General features: G+C 36.6%; 1 protein-coding gene across 6 annotated transcripts in view; it reads right to left on the reverse strand.

Annotated features, from left to right (window-relative positions):
* The window catches only part of enox1 (ecto-NOX disulfide-thiol exchanger 1), a 163,964-nt gene that overhangs the window by 44,968 nt on the left and 92,118 nt on the right, over positions 1-26,878 (reverse strand). For all 6 annotated transcript variants that reach the window (XM_031897130.1, XM_031897127.1, XM_031897126.1 and 3 more), the window contains 4 exons: positions 24,317-24,550; positions 19,799-20,011; positions 15,266-15,372; positions 8,742-8,859 (listed from right to left, as the gene is read on the reverse strand). In XM_031897130.1, coding sequence (XP_031752990.1) covers positions 8,742-8,859; positions 15,266-15,372; positions 19,799-20,011; positions 24,317-24,550 — 672 coding nt within the window. The remainder of the gene's footprint in view (positions 1-8,741; positions 8,860-15,265; positions 15,373-19,798; positions 20,012-24,316; positions 24,551-26,878) is intronic.

A 26,878-nucleotide genomic window follows, 5' to 3' on the forward strand; every position in this document is an offset into this window, starting at 1 on the left:
GTGTTGGGGTTGGTTACTCTTGTGTTTCTACCCATCATATTCATGATACTTAAAGGAACAGCAACACCAAAATATGAAAAGTAATTAAAGTATAATGCACTGTTGCTCTGCACTGGTACAACTGGGTGTTTGCCTCAGAAAGACTACTATAGTTTATATAAACAAAGCTTCTGTACAGCTATGGGGCAGCCATTCAAAGAAGAAAAGGCACAAGTTACATAGCAGATAACAGATAAAATGCCATTGTATTTTACAGAGCTTATCTGTTATCTTCTATGTAACCTGTGCCTTTTCTTCTTTGAATGACTGCCCCCATGACAGAAGCTTATTTATATAAACTATATTAGTGTTTCTGTAGCAAACAGACAATTGCAGGGCAACAGTACATTGTATTTACTTTAAAAGACTTTATTTTTTGGTGTTACTGTTCCTTTAAGATACCATATTTATGTTTTGTTTCTGCTTGCGTCTCTTGAGAAAGTGATCAAATAATCGTCACTAAATATACACATCCTTCTCTAAATAGGAAATCAAAACTATTATTCCTCTATTAATTGTATGTGTATTAAACTGATTACATGGTTTAACTACTTTTAGATACAGGTAACCATCACACAGGCTTGGGTTTGAAGTTGCACCCCCCAATCCCCCCCCCCCTACAACACGCACACACTCTGGACATTTAGTTCACAACCATTATATTTCATTGGAGATTTAAAAGGCTAACTTCAGCCAAACTGTGGACACACTGGCCACAGATGAACATAGGGAAAAACCTAAATGCAATTTAATAAAATAAACAGGGTTTTAGTGGGACTAAATAATACCAATTAGGTGACAAGTGCATGCAGTGCAAGAGCAGAGCAATATTTTCAATTAAATAGACTTCACTTCTTTGTCACTGTTCCTTGTTTCTGCTGTACCCGATCTGACACAAAAAAAGGAATTTGGTGGATATTTTCTACATCAAGCTCCATGGCAATTCATGCAGGGTTACTTTAGGGCCACAGCCTAAATTACCATACTGTCCCCTTCCTGCTTACACAGAAAGAAATAAAATCCATTCTGCTTATCTAACAGTTCATGATCAATTGAACTTTTCATTTAGATTTGCTTCTGCTCAACAAGCCTGACTTCCTCTCCCTTAACTATTACTGTGACAATGAACAGCAAAGCCGCTGTGCGTGTTCACTAGACTAGAACATGGAACAAATGAAGCATTTGCAATCACCAGGAATAAGGCTTTGACTCCCTGCTGTGAAGACCTGAAAGAACTGATCTTGTGGTGATGTGCTACTTTAGGTTACAGCTTACAGCAGTCATGTGCATTCATTAAGCCATTTCTAAACACAATAAAAATGTAGTCCAGTCATTTCTCCTGCTTGTAATTCCTGGTTTTTGGACTAATAAAAACCAACTGAAGGCTACTTGCAGAAATATCCACAGGAAGGAAATCTTAGATATTTGTGACCAATGCAATCCAGCAACAGAGAATGTGCTAGAGCCACAGTACAAGAAAGTAATCCCTAAAGTGGCTGCCATATTAGAAAGCAATGGTCTGAAATGCAAGTAGATCCTACCTAGCATGCCTGCAGCCACAGGGGAAATTTTGCTTGATTGTTGAAATAGGAACCATACACAACTTCCTTCTAAAAGGACATGCAACACACTTCTAAACTTACCAATGGATCATTCCCCTACAACACTCATTTGCAGGCAATAACTGGACTAGCCAAACAAAATATAAAAATCCTTCCAGTCATTATGGTTCACATTTGTAAGCATTTCAATAAATACTTGGAAATGTAAAAGAAACCCTTATCAAGAAACCCGTTATCTAGAAAACTCTTATTTTTTAATTTCTGGCTTGGAGGCAAGTTTTGGTTGCATAAAAACCAAGTATAATGGCAAACAGAGCCTTTTGTAGGTTTCCAGTCTACATAGGGGCTATTAAGTAGCCAATTATAGTTCTTATTGGCACCCCCAAGAACCTTTTTCATGCTTGTGTTGCTCCCCAACACTTTTTCCATTTAAATGTTGCTCCCAGGCATGAAAGGGATCCCTGTTTTAAGCAAATGATTATGAGTTTCAAAAATGATTATCTTTTTCCCCTGTAATAATAAAGCAGTGCTAAGTACATAATGGTAACTAAGCTGAATGAGTACATACTAATGGCAAAACAATCCTATTTGATTTAACATTTAAATTATTTTTTGCAGGCTTAGGAGCATGACGATCCAAATTACAAAAATATTCCTTATCCAGAAAACCCCAGGTCCTAAGCATTCCAGATAACAGATGCTATACCTGTATAACAATATTTCCTTTAGTACACTGCAACACTAGTTTTCCTGAAGGAAAACCGGAGGAGTATATTATAACTGCCTGTCAAAATGAAATGTTGCTAAAATGCCGGTAAAATAAATGTATATTTGGGTTGCTGCCATAAGTGGCTGCATGTAAAGATTTGAGGTTGCTATAGCTTTCCCTACAGCAACTTTATCTGTTATTGAATAAAAAATATTGGTGTTCTAAAAGCTGGTTAACAAAAAAGTATTACATCAATCCTCACATGTAATGATTTAACAAAATCTTATCAGTCTGAAAACATAACAAAATGTAAACTACATAATAGCATTGGTATTTAAGAATTATAACATCAATAGATGTTATAATTCTGCCTTCCATAAAACAACAGGGCATAAATCACCCATGTCTCATTGTTATGTTACACACTTACCTCAGATGGAGAAGTGGCTGCTACATTTTTAACATATATACGTTTGTTTGTTTTTTTAAAATGCAACCTTAAAAAATTATTCTATAACTAACATGCACACCAATTATTTAAAGGTCTACTATGACTTATTTTCAATTGAAGCCCTACATTTTTTTGTTCTTTTAAAGGAGAACTAAAGCCTAACTAAAGAAGTAGGGCAGAAATGTAGTACATTATGTTTTGGGTTTTTTGTACCAGCCCAAGCCAAATCCCCAACTTCTTTTCTGCTGATTCACTGCACATGTTCTGGACAGCTTTTAGTTATTGAGCTTATGGACCAACTCAAAGTATATTGATTAGTAATATCTGAAACCAGGGCAGTAGCATCAGAACTGAATAATTAGCCCGGTAGCACCAGTTTATCTGACAGACAAACCTCATTTTCAGCAACGACCCCTAAGCTCTCTAACCAGCCTAGGGTAGGCAGAAGAGGCACCTGCCTATGACGCAACAGTGGGGGAGGGGGGGCGCCAGGCAGGTAACTCTTCTTTCACCTACCTCTAGTTTTGGGCACTGTCTCCATCACTGCAGACCCACCGCCAGCGGGCCGCAACCCTGCATGCGTGCACCGTGTGATTGTTTGCGCATGTGCGCGAGCATGCATGGGTGGGGGGGGCACAGACGGACCAAGCCAACCAGGTTGCCTAAGGCGCCCTATATCATTACTACTATAGAGATGTTGAAGCCAGTGCAGTCAGTTTATTATATAAAATATGGCATTTCTAGCATATTCATTTTTAGGGTTTAGTTCTATAATGCACTGTCCCTTGCGTGAGCTTATTTTGGCTGTTTTTTCTTGTCCTTTAAAACAGAAGCTAGTTAACTGTTATATGCATTCATTTGGGTCACGCAGAGACTTCAAATGCTCTGCACTTCCACTTTTCCATCTATCCACCTATCTAGAGTGTGGACAAGTTGTGGAAAAGAAAAGATTTCTCTCTCAATACAGTTTCTCTTTCTCCAAGTCTCACAGATTGTGTGTATGGATCATTAAAGAACAATTTCATATGCTTGAGGGTCTTAGGCCCATACAAAAATAGAGCAGACAGCAGTGTGTACAAGGCCTTTACAGCAAATCTGCTCATAAGTATTGTTGTATATCAAGACAGGTGTGATAAAAGTATGGTGCCTGGTTTAATTGGGTAAAATTCTTTGCAGCAAAGCCATTTACCAATAATTTTGGCAGAGATTGTCTCTGTGAAATGCAGTACAGGTATAGGACCCATTATCCAGAATGCACGGGACCAAGGGTATTCCGGATAAGGGGTCTTTCCGTAATTTGGATCTCAATACCTTAAGTCTACTAAAAAATCAATAAAACATTAATTAAACCCAATAGGATTGTTTTGCATCCAATAAGGATTAATTATATCTTAGTTGGAATCAATTACAAGGTTCTGTTTTTTTTCTACATAGAAAAAGGAAATCAGTTTTAAAATTCTGAATTATTTGATTAAAATGGAGTCTATGGGAGACGGGCATTCCGTAATTCGGAGCTTTCTGGATAACGGGTTTCCGGATAAGGGGTCCGATACCTGTACTAGTATATAGAGGTATGGGTAGTAATAAATTATATAAATGTAACACTCAAACTCGGCATGCTGGCACATTAGTTAGCACGTAGGGCACTATGTGCAAGAAGACTGTATAGTCTCCTCTTGTTTGCGGGGGTACTGCTGTTTCCGCCACACTCCAAGAACATACTGAGAGTTTTACTGGTTTCACTGGGGCAGACATGATATATAATCTCTGTAAACTGCTGTGTAATATTTTGGTGTTATAGATAAATAAAGGATGATAATAACAATATTAAATACATGAAAAAAAAATAATCATGCTAACAAGAGTAAACTGCAGTGTGCACTGCAAAATGGCAAACTGTTTCTTTAAATGGCTTTCAAATTATTAATATTTTTTGCTCTGCAGCTTATCTGGTTGCTAGGGTTGCATAAAAAAATTAAAAAAGAAAATGAATAGTAGAAGGGAAGCTATAAATTCTTTGCAGGACGCTGCCACTTTGTAGAGCAATTTGACTAAATTGGAAAACTAGGCAAGAAACGAGGTTTAATGTTGATTAATGCAAGGTTATGCACTTTGGTAGAAATAACATAAATGTGAGGTCACATTAAAGGAGAAGGAAAGTCATTTTGGCATTTTACTGCCAATAGATTTGCCACATTAGTGACACCTATATATTTATTCTGCAGAAACCATTACCATACCCAAGTAAAGAGCCCTAGAAGCTTTCTCTGTTTGCTTAAAGAGATACCGACACCAAAAATGAAACCTTTTTTACAGCTATGATAACAATGCCTTTGCATGCCATTTATCATTTTGCCATAAAAGTATTTGTCCAATGCATTACCTATCTGATCACCCATGTTCCTCTATGAGGGGCTGCCATATTTGTGCAGCAGCAGGCCGTTAGCATTAGAGGCTATAACTGACAGGCTGAAAAGGGACAGTCAGGTTGGCAAAGCAGTCAGGTTTAGTGACTTCAAGAAACAATTAGTTGCAAAACAAGGCCTATCAGCAAAAAATTATTAACATGACCTATAGGTAACTTTTTGTGTAGATTCATATTTTAAAAATTATTTTTTTAGTGTCAGTATCACTTTAAGATAGCAGCTGCCATTTTAAGGAGCTTCCTGCCTGCAGTCTAGCCGTTAAACGTCAGATCACACATTCCTAAGGGAGGGGGAGTTCTTAGCATTCTCGTGGGAGGGGGGAGCTGGAGAGGGGAGAGAGAAGAGAACTGCACAGACTCTGGCCATGGGAATTAAGGATTTTTCTGAGAGGGGAAGTCAGACACTAGAATATCCTGTTTACAAAAAAAAGAGACAAGAAATACTGTGTTTCTTTTGATAGGGGACTCAGTGCAACATTACTGTAAGTGCTTATGGCTGTATTTACATAAACCTTTCAGATAAAGCTTACGTAGTTTTTACCTTTCCTTTTGCTTTAAAGGGTGCACTTATTAACATCAGCAAGTTGCCCCATAGCAACCAATCAGATCTTTGTTTTTGTCTTATAAAGGTGGCCATACATGTTAAGATCCGCTCGTCCTAGGGCCAATGGGAAAATCAAACCTGCCGGATCGACACCAGGCAGATTCCTGGCCAGACATCGATCAGGGAGGCCCCATACACGAGCAGATAAGCTGCCAAATTGCTCTAGATGATGTGAAATCGCCTGGGTAAGGATGACAAAGCGTCATTGTATGTTGATGGAAAGCGGTGTCGCAGGCCCCCTCCTCTGTTCAGGGATAGTTTTTCCAGGCTGGCATAAATGGCCTCTTTCACACCTCTTCAAACCATCTGTCCACTTGGTCCAAAAATATGCATGTTACTGTCCTCAAAAGAGTGTCCTTTTTCCTTGAGGTGTAGATAGACTGCTGAGTTTTGTCCTGAGGAGATAGCTCTCCTATGTCGGGCCATTCTCTTACAGAGAGGTTGTTTTGTCTCCCCAATGCTTAAGTCAGAGGATGGGGCCTGCGACATGGCTTGTCATCAACATACAATGCTGCTTTGACATTCTTACCCCAGCGGTTTCACAATAGTTTATACTTACATCAGTGAGAATCATGGTACCATTGTGACTGGATCATACCTCCTTACACCTGTCAGTTTCAGCTAACACCTAACCGAATAAATTCAATGGAACCATTGTGATTGGATGTCTGTGACTGTACTACCCTCAAGGGTTTAAATGCCGGGAAATACCCTACCAGTCTTTTGAACTGAAGAAGCCGCTCGGATGAGTGGCAAAGCGTTTTCAAGAAAATTTTAGGCCAGTTGTTTTAGACTTCTACTAGATACTGTATATCATGACCGGTATGAATGAGAATCTTCATAGACATACTGTATAAAAGGGGTGGCCAGATTTTTTCTGTCCGCGATTGACCGGACCGAAGTGGAACGTGGCGTGAATGAGTAAGTGCGCGACGCAGCGTACATACGCATTCATGCAGCACTTCTGCATCCCCGGTTTCATCGCGGCCCACCAGAAATCCACGGGGGATCGACTGGTGGACCGCGATCAACGTATTGGCCACCCCTGCTGTATAATATAAGTCTTTTTCAAATTAAACATAATGCAAATAAAAAAAAAAACCCCAGCTGTCAGTCATATTGCCTGTACCACTTCAATGCCTTAGGCCAGGGGTAGGGAACCTATGGCTCAGGAGCCAGATGTGGCTCTTTTGATGGCTGCATCTGGCTCGCTGCCAAATCTTTAATAAAAAAAAATAATGGGGTTGCGTGACCTGCTCTTAGTGGATAGAAGACGTGTTCTAAGCCTTAGAACACGTCTTCTATCCACCAAGCGCAGGCCACACCCTCCTCTGCATCCGCCATCCTTGGGACCCACCCTACCTTACCCTGCAGCATCCGCGGCCAAACATATTGTATGGCTCTCACGGAATTACTTTTTAAAATATGTGGTGTTTATGGCTCTCTCAGCCAAAAAGGTTCCCGACCCCTGCCTTAGGCACACCAATTACTTGCACTTTTATTTCTGCATTTCCTAGATGTCACAGACCACGCTGTTTATAATTATGTAGCTTGTGCCTGGGCATCAAGTCACCATTATGGCCCATATCCAAAGTTTATCTTAATTACTGCCCAAAAAACGGCACCTGCCTGTTTGATGTGATTGTGAATTCCAAGACTGAGGGAAACAACAATTATTTCTAAGGGTGACAGGACCCCTTTAAAGACATAAATATATTGCATAGGATAGCTCCATATATGTAATGGGCACAGCAAATAATACTTTGTATTACTGCAATTCAATCCCAGTACATTAACTTATTTGGCAACAGATGCACACACGGAAAAAATAAATACCTAAAAATAAGTGTGGTACGACCAGCCTATCAGTATGCACAGTGTGGTGTGCTTCTCCTTCCTTCTTTAAATAAAATTAATTTAAAAGTTCTTGAACTGTTTTACCAGTCATAAAATGAATGATTCATCGTCTGATCGCCTGTACTCAGGTTGCACTGTGATTTCAGCAAATTAGCATAGTTATTAAAAAGAGAAAATAAAGCAATCTGTGGCCTTACTGACCTTTACTGAAGCAGTGCACTTGTGTTTAAAGAGAGCCAAATGGCTCAGTCTGCATAACAGAAGGATGAAATTCTTCTTCTAGAGGTAATCACTGTGCACAGTCAGTACCGGACAGTATGTATTATTGCACTACAGTGTATAGGTCCAATGTATGACAATACCTGGCATCCATTGAAACCATACACTGTAGTGCAATTATATGCACTGAAGAATAACTCTGCAAATAAAAATGCTTTAAACCACTAGAAGGAACTTGACATTACAATGCAGAATTTAAGCATCAACATATCCCATGGTAACGATGTGTGGGTCAGGAAAAACTCAACCCGCACCTGACCCTATCCCACAAAATGTTGCCAATGTAGGACACACACCCAATCTGTGTCTTTCTGCTCTGTAAGCTACTTTTGCATGCACCCTAGGTTCCAACACATGGAAACTTCGGGAGCAGAGGAAGAGCGTACTTCCCCAGTCTGAACAGCACCCAACCCAAACCTGCAATGGTCGCCCAAATATCAACCCTAACATGTCTGACCTATGGGTAAACCCGTGTGTCTTCCAGGTAGCGAGTTAACCCGCATATCAATATTCCACGGTGCTATACAAAGGGCGTATACATCAAACATACTGATTACGTATAATTACTGACAAATACAGTTAGAGAGTTAAAGAGCCCTGCTGGTTAACTTACAGCCTAACAGATTTAAGAGGAAGTAGTAATTGTGTAATATGAATGGTTATATCTAATTAATTAACCTATTTTAATACAGTTAAAAAATCAAATTTAGCATCTGTGTGCCTAGAATTGCAGTTCACAAACAAGCAGATAGTCTTGCGTCAAACATACAGTACTTATTGAAGCTATAGAATACACTGTGCCTAACTGTTCTTACCAGAATCATCCAGTCGTGCTTTTTTATTTGGGATGTCACTGCTGTCATCATCAGACATTTCCATTTCCTCTTCCCGCCGGATCCCCATAAGTTGCTCACTTTGTGCATTTCGTAGATCCTAAAAAATAAAACAAATCGATGAACTTACAACCAAACAGGCAACCTTGTGACAAAAATTATCATTTAATACAGACATTCACATGAACCCAATTCAGTATGTGGATATGCTAGATTAAGAGCAATATAGGTGGTTTACACTCTACACAGGAAGTGAAACCAAAGAAGAAGCTAAAAGGATGCATTTCACTGGATAAGTAATGTTTGCTATTCCTAATTACTTTAAAATAAATGGCACTATAAAAAGCAAAACTATTTGAAAAATTCATTATAAGGCTTTTGTTTTCCTAAAGCACCACTGTTTTGTACGGAAACTGGTATGACACGATTCAAGCTGTCCAACAGCTAATGCAACCGGGCAGAGATAATGTAGTGCCTCTATCTTTTTTGGTGCAGAGAAACAGAAAGTTGATAGTGTCTCATTTGGTCCTAATAATGCTGCCAAGTTTAATGTAGGAATGCAACCTGCAGCTTTTCACCTGGTTGACATCTAATTTTTCTACTGACAAAGGGTTCAATCCCAAAGGAAGCCTGCATTTTGGAATCTTTACAGTCACGTGAAAAGAATCCAGAATGCGCTCCATATATAGCTTTCATTATCTGACAAATGTCACAGCAATTCCCATGAAAAATGCAGCAGATGCTCCCACGGGAGTTCCTTCTGTTCAACAGAGCACATTGCAAGAGAGGACTGTAATGAATGTTCAGACTCCTATTAAAATGGCATCTCAAGGCAAATAATGAATGGTGCTCTTTACAAAAGCAGCTATCAGGCCCACTTTATCTTGTATATGGTCTGAAATTACTCTCTTAGATGTATTACTTTATCAGTTAAAAAAAAAATTTGTATAAATTGTACGAGTTATCACTGTTTTATTCTAAACAAAAAAAGAAAAACAGAAAATAAAACTAGAAAAGCATTAACTTAAATCTATGTGTAAGGTAGATAATACATCATAACCTGATGATGGAATATGCACACTGCAAATTTGTATGTGTTCTGTGCTTAACAAATCATCAGTATGAATGCACAACTGTTGCTGAACAACAAACACAGCATCCTAACAATGGATGTTTACAAATGCAGGAAATATCAGTTAAACAGCTGGAAGGCTACCGGTTACTAAGTTACAATTTTTTATTGTTTACTTGTGGACAAACACTGTCCTACTTTCTTGGTTTTAATTACAAATTGCATGCTCTACTCCCCAAACTGCCACTAAGTTCTTTATCCAATCCCTTATATTATCCAATATAAACTATTGCAGGCCCCTGGTATGCATTTCCTACTGCAAATTCTCCAAACTATGCAGTTCTGAGAAAGAACCACCTCTTAACTTCAAAACTAGTCCAGGGCTCCTCTGATGCCTGGACACACAGCCCCCCACCCCCCCTGTGGGGCAACATTTATGACTCTCACTCTCACTTTACCTCCATACCAGATTTTGCTAGATGGGTCCAGATTAGAATTAAAACTCAGGGGGATATAATGTCAGGTGGAGAATGCGAAAGTTATGTTGTAATAAGGCAAGAGGTTCATACCCCTCCAGAGAGGTTCCGATATTTACAGTTTCAGCATGCCTTCTTGGTACAATTCCCTACACAGAGTGTAAACTTAACTGAAACAACACTGGGAATCTATTTGCATAGACAAGACTTGATTAAGCCATTGTCCTGGTTATACATCATACGCTCTACAATGGACCCTTCGCCCTTAGAGAAACGCAGGATTAAATGGCTATTTAGAGATATCCCTGGGTTCTGGGTTAGATGAGAACATGTGGAATGACGCTGGTCCCAGAGCTATCTATCTCTATGAGGGACCTATAGCTCCTGTCCTATTCCAGAATGTGTTATTTGCAATTGTTATACAGGCATAGGACCCGTTATCCGTAATGCAGTTATCCAGAAAGTTTCATATTACGGAAAGCCTATCTTCTATAGACTTCATTTTATAGAAATAATTCACATTTTTAAAAAATATTTCATTTTTTTTGTAATGATTAAACAATACCTAGTACATGATCGCAACTAAAATATCATTAATCCATATTGGTGGTAAAACAATCCTACTGGGTTTATTTAATAAATAATTTTTTAGCAGGGTTATGGTATGGAGATCCAAATTACAGAAAGATCCCTTATCTGGAAAACTCCAGGTTCTGAGCATTCTGGATAATAGTTTCCATACCTGTACTATGCTAAGAAGGCAATTTTATTGCGCCGGAAATTACTTGTGCACCCCCTCCCCCTACAATTTTGTCAAAAACTAGAGAACAATTCACTTCCAAGTCAAAGACTCACATATTTAACAAGAGGTTGCCTGGAGAAATCTAAGGCCATACGGGGGACCTGGGTGGAACTGCATAATACCTGAGTCCTTCCTAGCCATAGTATGATTTGTGCCCTTGCCTCATTCTTCCCTCACCTCTCCCATTCTCTTTTTTCCTTTCTTTTTCTTACTTTGTTAATGTAAATTCTTTTTTTTTTTAAATTGAAAAATAAAGTAAAGTTCTAAAAGTAAAGTTCAACAAACCCTACTATGAACTATGTTCAACAGGACAACATCCTGTCCTCATCAATAAATGATACCGGTATAAAGGAAGCTTTCCAGTGGCCGAAGCAATAGGCTTAGATGAAAAAGAGAATTTCACTAGCACTAGCTGTTGGAACATTGGATAGTAGTGTACAAAACATGTGATAAGATATTAAACAACATGAAAAAAGAAAGGTGATTTAGAAGAAACAAAATCACAAATAAAAACAAGGTACACAAGTAATTAAGCTGGTTGCCAATTAGCAGTATGTGCAACCTATAAAAAGGTTTGTCAATCAGTGTAATGTGGGAGTCAGATAGCCAACTAACATTCAGTTCCTGAACTGCAGGTGCATCAGTCACCAACGCTAAAAAATTGTTTAACACGTGCAGCAGAACGGTGTCAAGAAATAAAAATTGTGCCAAGCACAGTGGTCACAAGTCAAAGGCTATGAGAAGGGGCAGACAGACATTTAGCAGTACACTGTTAAAACTGTTGAATAGATTTTTGCCTCCTTCAAAATACAGACCAGTGTCCCACTAGACGCAATTCATAAGATGTATAAAGGCTGCTCTGAAGGTAAAAGGTGTGCTAGATTTTTTTGGTTGATTTATCCACATCCTAAATATTTAAAAACAATACTGAAGAAAAATAAATGTTCTCTGAAAGGTTCTTTACACATACAGCTCGTAGTCCAAGTGATACTACAGGTATGGGACCCGTTATCCAGAATGCTTGGGACCTGGGGTTTTCCGGATAAGGGATCTCCTACTTTAAGTCTCCTAAAAAAAAAATATTTAAACAGTAATTAAACCCAATAGGATTGTTTTGGCTCCAATAAGAATTTATTATTTTTTTAATTGGGATCAAGTACAAGGTACTGTTTTATTATTACAGAGAAAAAAAGGAAACCATTTTTAAAAATGTGAATTCTTTGATTAAAATGGAATCTATGGGAGATGGCCTATCTGTAATTTTGGATAATGGGTTAATGCGGATATGGGGTCCCATACCTGTTCTACTAAACCACAACACATTCTTTTGGGGTAATGTAATAAAAAGTGCAAACCCTCTAGTAACCTATAGTAACCAACCAGGTGTTTACTTTTAAACATCTGACCAGTAAATGCAACCTTTTGTTAGGGGTTATGGGCACAAAAGTGGTACCAAGCTTTGCAATTTTGGTTAAAATTATCCTACCCTACCTCGCCCTTTGCTGAATAATAGGAAGGGACACATTTAAGAAAACTGCTACACAGAAATAGGGTTTATTTTCCATTAGAATTTATGTGCATTACTTATAATCGATAACAATGCCTAAGTCTTCATATAAAAAGGACTAACCTCTTCAAACAAAATTCTAATTTTGCTACTTACCATACCTATATTTACTGCACATAAGTGCCATATATAAATCATTACGTTATGAAGACAATGATTGTAACCATAATATAAATCATGTTGTGAACTGGTAGAGTATTATCCTGTAACACATAATGGCTTACTTTAACAGAATAATTGCTTACCTTCCTTTGTCTAAAAACAAAGCGAACTGAAGAATGAGAAAACAGAGGCCTAGTTATCAAGCTCAGTTTTTGATGAGAAGGTTATTTGCATTTACAAACCTGTTACATACTTGCTAGTGGACTGCATTTTATCAGAGATCTTTAGCTCAGGACAAATGTACTCAACGAAAAATTTCTATTTTCTAATTTTCTCATTGCTCCTATTAAACATGAACAAATTTCAGTTTCATATAAAAAAAATTCTGGCAGAAGCTTTAAACTTTGGATGAACTCAATTATGAGCTTAATATGCTGGTAACTTTTTAAATCTGGCCACTGCTACTAAAGACTCAAAATGAATTTTTGTTGCCTCATCATTGGCTTGGGCCATAATGTATAAACCAAAGATAACATAAAGACACTGTGTTGTCTGAAAATAAGGTCAATACAACCAGGACTTATTGCGGCAGAAAGAGGTTTATAATGCTCATAAAAAATCCAGAGGTTGGCAGATTTTGTACTGGAATTCCCATTGCTTTAGTAGGAAAACTGGTTATAGTTGCTACTTCTAGATGGCAAGAAACATGGTTTATTAAACCCCCACAAAAACAATAAAACTTTTTTTTGTAGACAGCTACAAACAGAAACTGAAAATGTCCACTTGTAATATGACCCTTAGGCCTCAGGGTACTATTTAAAATGTAATAGTAAATTTAGGGAAAATACAAATTCAGTTAGGCTTCTTTTGTGCGGCAATGTAAAATCAACACACAATTGGGAGTGCTATAACAGATATTATTTCCATTATAACAGGATCACAGCTAATGGGCCAATTTTGCATTTAATACACATATATTTTGTAACAGATATTATATATAACCTCTATAACACTCTTGCCAGCTATAATATAATCTAAAGCATAAGAAAACAGTTAAAACATCACAGTTTTATTCATTCTCATTATTATACTTTCAACAACAGCACGTTTTATTGGTTGTATGCAGCAGAAGTCAGAATTCAGAGTAGCAATCAATCACAAACAGAGGTGAGTTATGGGACTGCTCAGTACAAGCTGGATTCCCATTCCCATATAATCAAGAAGTGTGAAGGTCCAGTCCAAGCAGCTGAAGAATGGTTTAGCACTAGTAAAACAGGAGGATTCTAATATATTTCTATTTTTTTTTTTGTTTAAATATTGCATGCCCGTGATACCGAATTTACACAAGAATTTAAAATCAATTTTAGGCTCCTTACTTACTTAACTGTTTAATTTAGCTAAGAATACAAAAGTTTACCATTATACCTGATGTTTATTAACATACGGTACCATTGAAGTTTCATACTATACTGTACCACCGTATAGTATCATATTATTTCATACTATTTACCCACTGAATATGCATATATGTAATATAAGAAAAGAGCTTGATAAAAAGGCCCTAGAACATTAAATTTAATACATAATAAAAAGTTAAATGAAAAGACGGATTACTTACTTGTTCAAATACAGGTTCACAGAAAATGCAATTTCTGAACAAGAAATGGAAGCTGAGTGACCATAGTAAAAATTAAAAAGGCCAGAGAAGGATCCTGAATTTAATCATTTAAAGATTATATTTTAAATAAAGGACATGCATTTACAGGTGTAAGAAAATGAAAGCACACAGTAACATGCTCAAGCTTAAAAGGTGCACTCTCACCCAAAGGGTACCATAATAATATTTCTTCTACCCAGTAAGTGAATTGCTTACATTACATATACACTATATAAATATATGTAACTAGTATCTTTCTGAAAATTCAGCTTATTGTGAATGATATGGACATCTGTCAACTCATCTTCCAGTATTTGCTTATTTCATATTTGTTGGACAGTGAAGGAAAAAACAGAATGCGTAGGAAATCTGAGGTTGGATGAGACTGCAGCTTTAAACACACTGCATACATCTTGTTATAAAATGTTATACTCTTTAAAGAGACAGTACGTGACTGCTAAACCGTTACCCCTTTTACCCAGAAAAAAAAACAAATGAGCTTCTGTCTTTTGGATATATCCAGCATTACCATTACTGTCCCTTTAGCATAACATCAGTCAGTGAAGAAGTATTCAGCCTAAAATGTCTATATTAAGAGATCTGTAAAGACAATTAGATAGTTTCTCACAAACCTGTTGAGAGACTGCTATTAACTGTACGGCCTCTTCTTGGTTATCCACCAGGGAAAACAAATCTGTCTTATGCAAAAAATCGCCTTTAAACCCACCTTGAACTGCCAGTTAATAATATACTAAAATTTAGCCCAGAAATAAGTTTTCTTTTTTTTTTTAATTAATGAGAGTGATGGAAAGAAAAACAAGCACACCCACCTCACAGTGCTTTCGCCAAATGTCAATATTCTTGCGCTGAGCTTTCGAGAAATGGTCCCATGCTTTTTGTCTGGTGGAAGCGTTGAAAACGGCCACAATCTGCTCAACTTTGGTGAACAAGGAAGTCAAACAAGACAAGCAATTTATGTTGTGGTCATTCCAGAAAAAGCAAAATAAAGACACCTGGTTCCTATGGATAATGTCCGAAGACATCATCGATAGCCACCCAGTTGTGCCTTTTGTACTTACATGGTTTTAGTGTTGGAGATGTGTCCCCCAATCGTCTCTCCAATACTGAAGTTTAGATAAAGACCTAACACTTAGGTCTGCCAAGTACTATAAAACTCAGTTATGATATATTTTAAATGCATTAATCCCCCCCTCAAAGATATATACAGTTATTGGAAAAAAGAAAAAAAGATCCCTCCTCAGATAAATGACACTGCCTTATTTCCTCAGCAATATCACAAATTCAATTTTAATTTTTAACTTGACAACTTGACTTGACTATGACGAATACGCTACTTTCCTTAAAGATTAAGTCACAAAAGATATGACTAAAAATTATGCACCACATGCTGGTGCCTGCTGTATCAGCCAGAAGTTGCAGGAGCCTTATGGCAGCGAGGATCAATGCCTACAATGTTGTCCACCACAGTTCCTTTATGCCATGAAGGCCTTTCCCTGCCACGTGACATCACTGGCATATACAATGTGTTCATCAGCATACAGTATGCATCTACAGAAACACAGAGCACGATGAGCATGTGCTTCACTGCAACACCAGGATCAGACACAGCAAAGATCATAAGTTCATGAAACTATGGGGAACAAATTCACAGACTTGGATCTCTAGCGTCATAAGGCTGCAGTCCCTTGGAGGGGGTGCAGAGCTCCTGGGGTGGGGGCCCTGCTCCTCCCAGCCGACCCTGCTTGAGATAGAAATGGAGGAATTTGACTGGCCTGTACCCTGTCAAAGTATCAACTGTGGGATGAATTGGAAAGCTGACTAAGTCAGGCTTAATCCTAAACACCATTGCCCAACCTCACTAATGCTCTTCTAGCTGAATAGAAGCAAATTTTCTTAATGATGTTCTAAAATACAGTGGAAAGCCATCCAAGAAGAGTAGAAGCCAATACAGCAGCAAAGGGAGGGCCAACTTTATATTAATACTCTTGGATTGAGAATTAGATGTTGGACAGGCAGGTGTCCAGATACATTTGGCTGTATAGTATATTTTGTTGTAGAACCCTGTTTGCAAAACAAATTGGGACATTGTGTAAAATGTATATAAAAAAAAAGAAACGGATGATATGCAACTCATTAAACCCCCATATTTAATAGCAAATATTATAAAGACAACTCAAGTGAGAATTTTTTTTCTAAAAAAAAATATATGCTTGTTATGAATTTGATGCTAGCAACACATTTAAAAAAAAGTTGGGACAGGGGGCAACAAAAGACTGAAAGAGTTGTGTAATGCTAAAAAGACTTCATCCCAGAGAGGCTGGGTGTCTCAGAAGTAAAGATGGGGAGGGGAACACCACTCTTTGATACACTGCATGGGCAATTATTGTAACAATATAAAGAACAGTATTGTGGAGTATTTGGAGATTTCATCATCTACAGTAGACAATAACATTAAAAGATTCAAAGAATCCAGAGAAATCTCTGTATGCAAGGGACAAGGCCAAAAGCCAATATCGGTTGCATGTGATCTTTGGATCTTTTTAGGTGGCACTGAATGAAAAAGAGATGCCATTCTGTAGTGGAAATTACTGTATGGGTTCAAGAATATTTCTAAAAACCAATGTCTGTGAAAACAGTTCACCACAAATGCAGGGTAAACAATATATAAAGTGATCGAGAAAACCGATGCTGTTTTGGGCCCAAACTCATTTAAGATGAACTGAGGCAAAGTGGGAAAACTTCAATCAAAATTTGAAATTCTTTTTGGAAATCATGGAGACAGGTCAAGTCCCCTGGGCTAAAGAGGTGAAGGCCCATCTGACTTTTTAATCAGTACACAGTTTAAAAGCCAGTGTCAGTGATGGTATGAAGGTGCATTAGTGCATACTGCATAAGCAGCTTGCATATATAGGACATTAAGCCTAAATGAAACGTATGCTGCCATCCAGACATTTTAAAGGGAAGGCCTTGCCTATTTCAGCAATACAATGCCAAACAACATTCTGCACACATTACAACAGTATGGCTTCATAGAAAGAGTGCCCGGATGCTAAAATACAAAAATATGATGAGAGACCCCAAACATGCCCCTATCCCAGACTTTTTATTTAATATGTCGTATTTTACTATTTTCAATTAAATATAGGGTTTAAATGATTTGAAAAACACACAATTTTTTGTATTTATATTTTACACAGTTTCCCAGCTAAAAATGGCTGTATTTTAAAAAAAAATTAAAAAACTGCCCAGGCACTTTGCTCCAATGCCTCTCTTGCTTGGTATAGCTACATGACTATAAACCATATGTTCCAGTTGACTATGGAAATAAAGTTTTGCACTTAAAATGGTTAGACATAAATCCTTGAATATCAGAGGTTAATTCTGATGATGATATAGAAATATAAATCTCCATCGATGTTGCCCATTGCTTAGAGGCTTAAATCATAATACACTGATAGTTAATACATAAATATAATGCTTTCTTTAGAATACAAAGGGAATTTGCAGATCTCAGTAAGTTTTGTAATTTGCTTACAACGAAGATATCTTACAGAGTCTCTTAATTTGACAGTTCTGAAGGTGCAAATGTTGTTAGATCCACACTATTTCTATTTGACTGTAAATGGTAGGCAGAAAGCTTGGAAAACATTATCAGAGAAATTTTATTTTCTGGGTGTGTATCATGTTAACTTTCAAATTTTAATTTCTTCTGCTCTGATTCTTCATGTTTCACCTCATCAGGGCAGAAAACAGATCAAATGAACACAAAATATTCTCTATAATGTCTGCATAGGCATGTGTAAAATATACAAGGTTGTGGTTAAAAATCCCAGAGACAATTAGATTAACAGATTTTAATGTATTCTGGATAATTAAAAAAAACAAAAAGCAATTACTTCACTTAAAATCCCCCCCAGAAAAAAAGCAAATAATATAAGTGTAAAAAGAAAAGCAGGAGAATGAAGCATTTTTTATGTTCAATATCTCAAGGTTGTCTAGCACTATTTTTCTGCTGGAAGAAATACAGTATTGGTTGCATAATAGGGTGCTTTATATAAACTATTAAGTTAAAGCATTTTTGCATCCTCTTATGAAATATTATATGATTGTCAGACCAAACCCAAAATATAAGAAGCATATTATAAATGACTTGTTTCTTATCTATTGTAAATAATGTATGGCAAAGTTATTTGCTTGTGCACAATTTTCTATCTATTCCTCAGGAAAAAAGTATGGATTTAATCTCTGATATTCTTAAACTTGTTCTCAGGTCTCACCTGCTGCCATATTTCTAAATATGCACTAGACAGAGAAAATCAGTCTTTCATGCCCAACCTGTGCTGCTGTGTTATGTGTGATAATCTACACAGTTTTGAAGCCTGGAGGTGATGCTCTATGACCACAATTCTATAAAATATATGGTATTCTGTATCTTTTGATAGCGTTTATTTGTTCTAGCTGTACTAAAACACCACTTAGCAGGAAATATTCCTTAGTTTGCCATTTGGAACATATGTGTATCCCTATGGATTAAAACACTCAAAGCAAACCTTTGTTAACATAACTTTACATTATTTATAAGGATATAATTTTAGATGGAATATTCATCTTTTATTGGTACTGATGCTTAAAAGGGAGATGTTTGTACTAGTTATAAACTAAAGCTGGCTGTGACATCTATAGATGACCATGCCTCTAGGTACCCGTTATGCAAATCTTTCCAGTTCCTCACAAATAAAGCAACTGACTGGATATCTAAATACATAATGAACAGACTAAAGCCTTATAGGACCCTTTATGTAAGGGTTTTTTTCTTTTTTTTTTTTTAAATAAAAAGAACTACTGTTATATTTATTAAAAAGAATTCTTAAAAAGTTGAAAGACAGACTAAAGGAAATGACTTTCAGTGAAACAACTATAAAAAGTCCTGAAACTGTATATTCAAGACCACTTTAGTTTGTAGAAACAGATGTCTGCAGTTAAAGTTTCTCACTTGCAAGTATTTATAAAAATATGGTAGTTATTAGACAATCCAATCAAAAATACAAGTAAGTCTAACGCAAAACTATACGTTCCATTTCAAATTGAATACAATTAATTTTACTATTCAAGAAGTATTTGTTTATACTCATGTGTTTTAAAGAATTTGCCTCTTTCAATCTAAACTATTCTGTGACAGTGACCGAAAAAGAAATTTCCACTGATCTAGATAGTTTATTCATACAAAGCAATCTTTTGACATTCACAGCTCACCTTTGTTAAGTTGTTCTTCTTGCACAGGGCCCCACTACTTGTGCTACTTACCCCAAACTTAGGGTGTTGGAGCAAACAGTGGTACTTACATTGAGTGAGAATCCCAAAAAGTGCTGTTTTAAAGGTCTCCTTGGCTTGTTCCATTATTTCTTCATCAGCTGCCTTCTCATTCATAAGTCGCCGTACATGACTGTTTGCAGACTGGATCATGGAATAGAATTGATTTGCAGATCTTCGATTTACTTCACCTCGTTCAATCCAGGTGAGAAGCACAGTGATGGCTTCACAGAATTTGTTATCATCTAGAAGAGGAGCAGTAATTTTTTTTTTTTTTTAATAGACACTTTATATAAAACGTTAATAGGTGTGGGAATGTTAATAAGCTTAAACATGATCCAGTCACTAAAGTATCATGAAACCACGTACAGCAGGTGTTAAAGGGCACCTATTGCCCCAAAATTGCTCTGTGTATGCTGTGGTGCTCACATGTGGTGAGCTCACTATACGCACAAAATAGCATGGTCGCCCGCACCGGGAGCTCCCTCTGGTGGGGGAAGCAAATTTAGGGTGATAGGTGGCCCTTAAATGGTTTAAAATTTAAAGGCCTTCATAAAGGCCATAGTCTCTGTCACCCATAGAAAATAGATTTTTACATTTTCTGGACAAAAAACAGTGCTATTTAATCTGCTATCTACTGTTGTTTAGACATCATGACTCCACACACAAGGGATGACCTTAGGTCCCTCTAGCCTGCCTGCATACTTTTTTTAATAGTCTCCGTGGGAAGGAACACTATTAATTTAATGTGGTTATTAGGAGACCGTTGTCTGAACTAGAAAAAAAGGTCTTTTCCCGTAGCATGGCATTTAATGTGAAACACATTAGGCCTCTTTCTAAAAAGCATTCTTTACCAATAAATTGGATAACAGTGACTGACCATACTATACTATGGATAACTAGTCATGAACATATACAATAACACTGTGTAATATTTAAAGAGGAAGTTCACCCTGCAAATTAACTTTTACTATGATGTAGACAGTTGTGTCCAGCAGTGTTGGATGTCACATCAAACTGGTTCTTTGCATAATAAAGTCAATATTTTTTGGTGGCTGGGTTTAGTGACCCAATCAAGTAAATAGCTTAATTCAGTTGCTGGAAAGAAAACCTTGAAAGCTATTACATTAAAAACAACTATATAAAGAAATTGAAACCAAATGCAAACTTGCTTAGGCCTACTATTGCATACTAAAAGGTAAACTCAAAAACAGCCTGCCAGTTATTTCCTATTGGCACCATGGTGCTCCTGGTACATGCATTATCACCACAGACTCTATGGTATGGCACAAATCATCCAAGTTAAAGGTAAGCAGCTGAAGAGGGCTACAGCTTTTTCCCAAATTGTTTTGATCCAATCATTAGGTATAAAGGGCAACGATCATAATAAGGGCCTAAGAAGACCCATTTAGAGGGTGACATTAGTATGATTTTCAAACCTGCCTGAGAGGTTGTTCAGGCAGGCTGTTTGCCTCTAAGCATTGGATGAAAAGCTACCGACTAATATTTAGCCAGTTTATGATGAGTGTTAAAAAGATAAAAGAAAGGTTAGGCAGCAATTATTGAGTGAAGGTTTTAAGGTGCAACAAGATTACTACTGATCACACAGAGCACATAAATAATGTCATAATATTTTAGAGAAAAAATTGCATATATACGACAACAACATTTTAATTATTAATCTTAGTTGTGATAAGACTGAACAATTTACAAAATTACTGAATTCTTCATCACTTTCCGTCGATTTCTTAAGGTATCTATGTGGTAACCATTTCTACTATTTATATAAGTAGTAATCATTTTAACTCTACAAAACTAGAATAAAAAAATACACTCATGCTCATATTTTACTCTTGGCAACAATGACAAAAATTGCAAAGACGAAGTTTTGTTGCCCTGGCAATGTCATAAGGATATGTAGAATTGCTTGCATAATATTGGCACTAGATTTAATTAAAATGTAGGACCTCGGTAATTGCATAGCTTTGACAAATGTTGCTGCAGAGGATGCAGATTAAGTAATTAACTTTATATGTAGGCATTGCCAAGGAGAAGAGTGAGGGGGAAAAAAGAGAAAATGCTTTGTTAATCTTTCTAATATAATGCTTTGGCTCGATTTTTTTTAAAGATGAATATATTATCAGACAAATAGTACTTAGATGTCAGTGGCAGCGAGAGGTTGCCAGTCAGACTGCTTTCACGAATGCAGAGGGTCAGAACAGGAAGAACATATACAAAGCACATAGGTCGGGAAGATAGAGACGTGATGTTCATGTATACAGCTATACTCTTTAAAAAAAAAAAACTATTGCCCTATTGTTTAGACTACTTAAGTTATAATTTTTTCAATAAATGTAAAATATCTTGTATCAATACTTTGTATCCGTAAAATATCTTGTAATAACAAACACCACTTACCAAGGTTTTAAGATTTTAAGTCTCTTTAATGTGTAAAAATAAGTTTTAAATTTAAAAAAATATTGAATGAAACAGGCAAGAAAAATGTTGGAGGCATTTCCCAAAAAATCACCCTGCCAGTGGGATATAAGAGCGCTTAAAAGGATTACTTCATAAAAATTCATGGATTAAACCATTGTGCCATACAAATGAAGATGTACACTATTAGTACTTCTACAAAGAGTTCTTCACAGCTTGCACATTCTCTTTGATGATCAAAACATATTCTATACTCCTGTTCTAATTAGACAGAGAGAAAAGGCAAGGACCACTTCATTCTTCTGATGTATGAACAATTGCCTTTGGTCAAAAGTCTTTTTCTTGCTACATTTTAATGCCATTAATAGACATAAGCTTTGAAATGTAGTAATTTAAATTAAATATTTTATAACGGTTTTAATAATATTAATGGCACTTTATGCATTCTGTATCAAAATATCATAGCCTTAAGGTGTTTTTTAATGTTTTCACAGGGATAATTATGACAGGATATGAGACTCAAACAAGTAAGATGTCATCTAATTTAAATAACACCAAACAAATGTTTAAACTATAAACAGTTGAGACTTGCAAATTTCACCCCTAAATGATATAATTGCTAAATCTTAAACATATACATTTTATTCTTAAAGGCATCATTCAAAATTATTAAAAACATCCCTATCCCATAAAAACCTTAAAGGAAAACTATACCCCCGTAATGAATACTTTACCAACAGATAGTTTATATTAAGTGGCGTATCAAAAAATCTTGCCAAGCTGGAATATATATATCAGTAAATATTGCCCTTTTACACCCTTACCCTTGAGCCGCCATTTAGTGATGGGCTGTGTGCTCCCTCAGAGATCAGCTGACAGGAAATAATGCAGCTCTGACTGTAACAGGAAGAAGTGTGGGAGCAAAAGGCAGAACTCTGTCCATTAATTGGATAATATGACCTAACATGTATGTGTGCACTGTGAATCCTATGATCCCAGGAGGCTGCCCTCAGTTCTTAAATAGGCAATTTTCCATGTAAGATTACCCAATAGCACATACTACTAGAAAAGCATATTTTTATGAAAATGGTTTATTTAGATGAAGCAAGGTTTTACATACGAGCTTGTTTATGCAATATATTATTATAGAGACCTTTATTGTTAGGGGGTATAGTTTTCCTTTAAGAAAGGCTTAGGGGCCATTTCCTCTACACTAAACAGTCTCTACAGTGCTAAAGAATGGTTTCTTTGACTACAAGATGTTAATTCTTTAAAGCATCTAAATTCTGTATAAGACCCCAAAATGTCTGTTGGGATTCTATTTAATCAATTTATTACCATAAAAGGAGTGTTCTTTAGGCTGCCTTTCAGAGTATAAACCCATGGGGATTCCCAGCCGCTTTAAATTTCAGTGCATTCCTAAAGGGTCAACCAAACAGCACCGTACAAGATATTTAGTCCCATTTATTGCAGTTTGTACCCTGAAGGAAACTAATTTCAAAATATAGTTTACTGATCTAGTTTGTGTTTATTGTTTTAAAGGGGCCCATACATTGGCCATTATTCCAGGTAACCAACTGACCAGTTCACAGGCCAAATAGATAGGTACAGGGTGATGGAGCAGTAACAATCTGTTTGAGCAGGTCATTGGCTACTCAATTTCTCATCTGACAATGCACACTATTCACCCAGTAAGAAAGTGTAACAGCAGATCAACTTTTCAGTGAGGACAGCCAGATATGTTAAAAATTGGTCTCCTTCAACAAATAATACCATATATATGTATTATACATACATGTATGCATTTATATTTTGATGGCCAAAAAAGATAAGAAAAAAAAAAAAAACTTATTTCGTGCAGGCCAGTGCCGCAAAGTAGGTCCTGTTCATCACAGCCCTTTTCAAAGAACTATACACAAAACATTTTGCACTGTTGCATACATACTATAAAGCCTCCAACTTGGAACGATGAAGAATACATTGTTTACAAAACATAATTATCCCAAGCTGCAGTTTGTAAATAATACCCATTGTGACTAAAGCCACTACACATTTTCCAGTGCATTTTGACCAAAGATGTTGGCAAAAGATGTTACACAGCATATAAAGCTTACCTTTAAGTTTCTCAGCAAGCATTGTGGCTTCATGTTCTGAATAATGCATAATAGCTGGAGGTGATGGAGGTCTCAGCTTGTCTACCTCTAGCTTGCGTCTATGTCGTTCTTCTCTGGCAAGCATTCTCTGCTTGCATTCCCACTCATAAAAGTCATCTCTTGCTTGAGCAAAATCAACGTGAAGGCGGCCAGAGTCCTTTTTGTCTGTGCTGGATCCCAGCCTCATTCGATAGCCTACAGACAGATAACATTGTTACTGTGTTTTGCTTCTTATAGTGGTTGCTATTAACCACTTGCCTGACAGCTGCATTCAACTCTATGTGAACCACCTCACTAAGACAGAGCAGTGATTCCTAACTTATGACTGTGTGTTTTAGGATTGGTCTCCATGTTTTGCTACAAATATTATATATCAGTGTAAAACAATTATTTGTCTCACAAAGCATAATTTTTGGTCTCTTAAAAATATTCCAGTTGTGTAGCTCTAAAAGAAGTCTAGTGTGTACATGGGAAGTAATGTATAAACGTGTTGAGTAGTAGGTGGTCAGTAACATAAGAGATTAAACGTGATTAATAAATGTCATTTTTTAGAGATAGGAGGGCTCATTTACTAAAGTGGAATGTGAAAAAAACAGTTTAATTAAAAAAAAAAAAAAATATGACCTGCCATACAAATGGTTTCGTCATATACATACTTGTTTTATCCCTTTGTGTATTGACAGGCACTATACTGCATGCTGCCATTTAAATAAATGAGTGGCATAGAGCAAACTGCCCACCAGAAACTACAACAGAATCTATACATGCGCCACTATTGTGTTTTTGTATGGGCATCATACATTCCAGAATTGACAGTACCAGTACCTACAGGTACAGAATATAGCTTTCTATATTTAATCTATTTTTTAACTCTCAAGGGAATGCTATCAACAATCTTTACAAAATGGTAGGGCAGATACAACTTGCTAGACTTCATTTTAATGATGTGCCTAGATGAATAGCAATCATTTTACAGCAACAAAAACTGTGCTTAAGTAAAATACCATAATTTCTTGCGACCCTACTAACATCATGGTTATAAAATCATTTCAGTCTTTGAAACAAAATATAAGGTCCTAAATAAAGTTCTTACCTTTTCCTGTGGCAGGTGCACAGTAATAAAGGGGCGATCAGGAAGAGAGGTTCAGGGAAGGAAGGGATTTTTAGACCATTGCCAATTTTAGTACATTGCCAGTTAATCTGTAACACCGGTGCCGGACCTAGCTGGTCATTTACTGGCAAGGCCAGGCCGGTCAAACACCAGCCAGTAACAACCCTGATCCTAAACTTTATACCCATCTGATACATTTTCATGTAGTTTTACTAGTGCTTTTATCATTATAAGCTTAGTTCCTCCTTTAAGATGCCAGTTGGTGAATGCTTACATACACCAAAATACACAATGGCCATTCGGATCTGCATTATGACTATGCATAAATCGTTGCATAAAAGAGAGGCTACTGGGATTTGAAGTTCAGAAGAATTTTGAGATAGGAACTGAGAGATTGAGGAGACTGAGGTCTAGAAATAGATTCTAGAAAATAAAGGATATTATAGCTGTGCTTAATTAAGGAAAATCATACGTTTCTTCTATTAACAAGAGTATTGTTGTAAAATTGTTCTATTTCAGTAATGTAACTCGGATCTATGTTAAAACCAGACTGCAGGAAGGTGACAGCCATATTCTTCTGCTCAGTGACAAACTAAAACCATTTATTAAAATAATGGAACTGTGACAGTGGAAAATGGCAAGTCAAACCATGGACATGTTTTCCATTTTAAAACTATTTATAAAAGTGTAGTGACACGCAAATTGGCAGAAATGTGAGAAATTGCATTCTGAAATTTCATCACTGAAATCTGACTTCAAAAATTACCTTCCTACGTGTTGAAAATAGAACATTATAACTGCAAGGGAGAAATCTTCAATGCTGGACTAAAAAGCCATATGCTGATTATCACACAAGGTATCCTTACACCAAGAATCAAGTGAGAAGTTGGAACAGAAAAGAGAATGGAAGCAGAAGTGAAAGGATGGCACACTACACAGAAAGACAGTTTTTGGATGGAATGCCCTTTATCTGTAGTTCCCCATTTTAATAATATATGTGATAATATATAAACAGGGTCAACAGAAGGGCTGGTATATTATATATATATATATATATATATATAAAACCCCATATAATAGATGCAATGCCTATAATATAATTAGCTTTTCATTTAAAAAATAACAAAACAGTAGCAAAAAAATCAGCTATTTCTTTCTATTCTTATAATAGAGTAAAACTACATTGATTTTCATTCTAGAACTCTCTCTAAAGTTGCTATGAGCATTTTGAAGGAACATCATCCTGCTATCATATTTATCTTTATCAAATATATCATCTATTACAGCCAGTTGGGTGCCTATTCATGCAGTATTTTCTGGAGATGGATTGGCCCACTGCCATGCTATTTTCTCTATTCTCATATTTTAGATTCTGCTTTGAGTTAAAGAAGAATATTATAACATTCCCTGTG

Source organism: Xenopus tropicalis, chromosome 2 (assembly GCF_000004195.4).
Source record: "Xenopus tropicalis strain Nigerian chromosome 2, UCB_Xtro_10.0, whole genome shotgun sequence".
In the NCBI taxonomy this organism is placed as follows: domain Eukaryota; kingdom Metazoa; phylum Chordata; class Amphibia; order Anura; family Pipidae; genus Xenopus; species Xenopus tropicalis.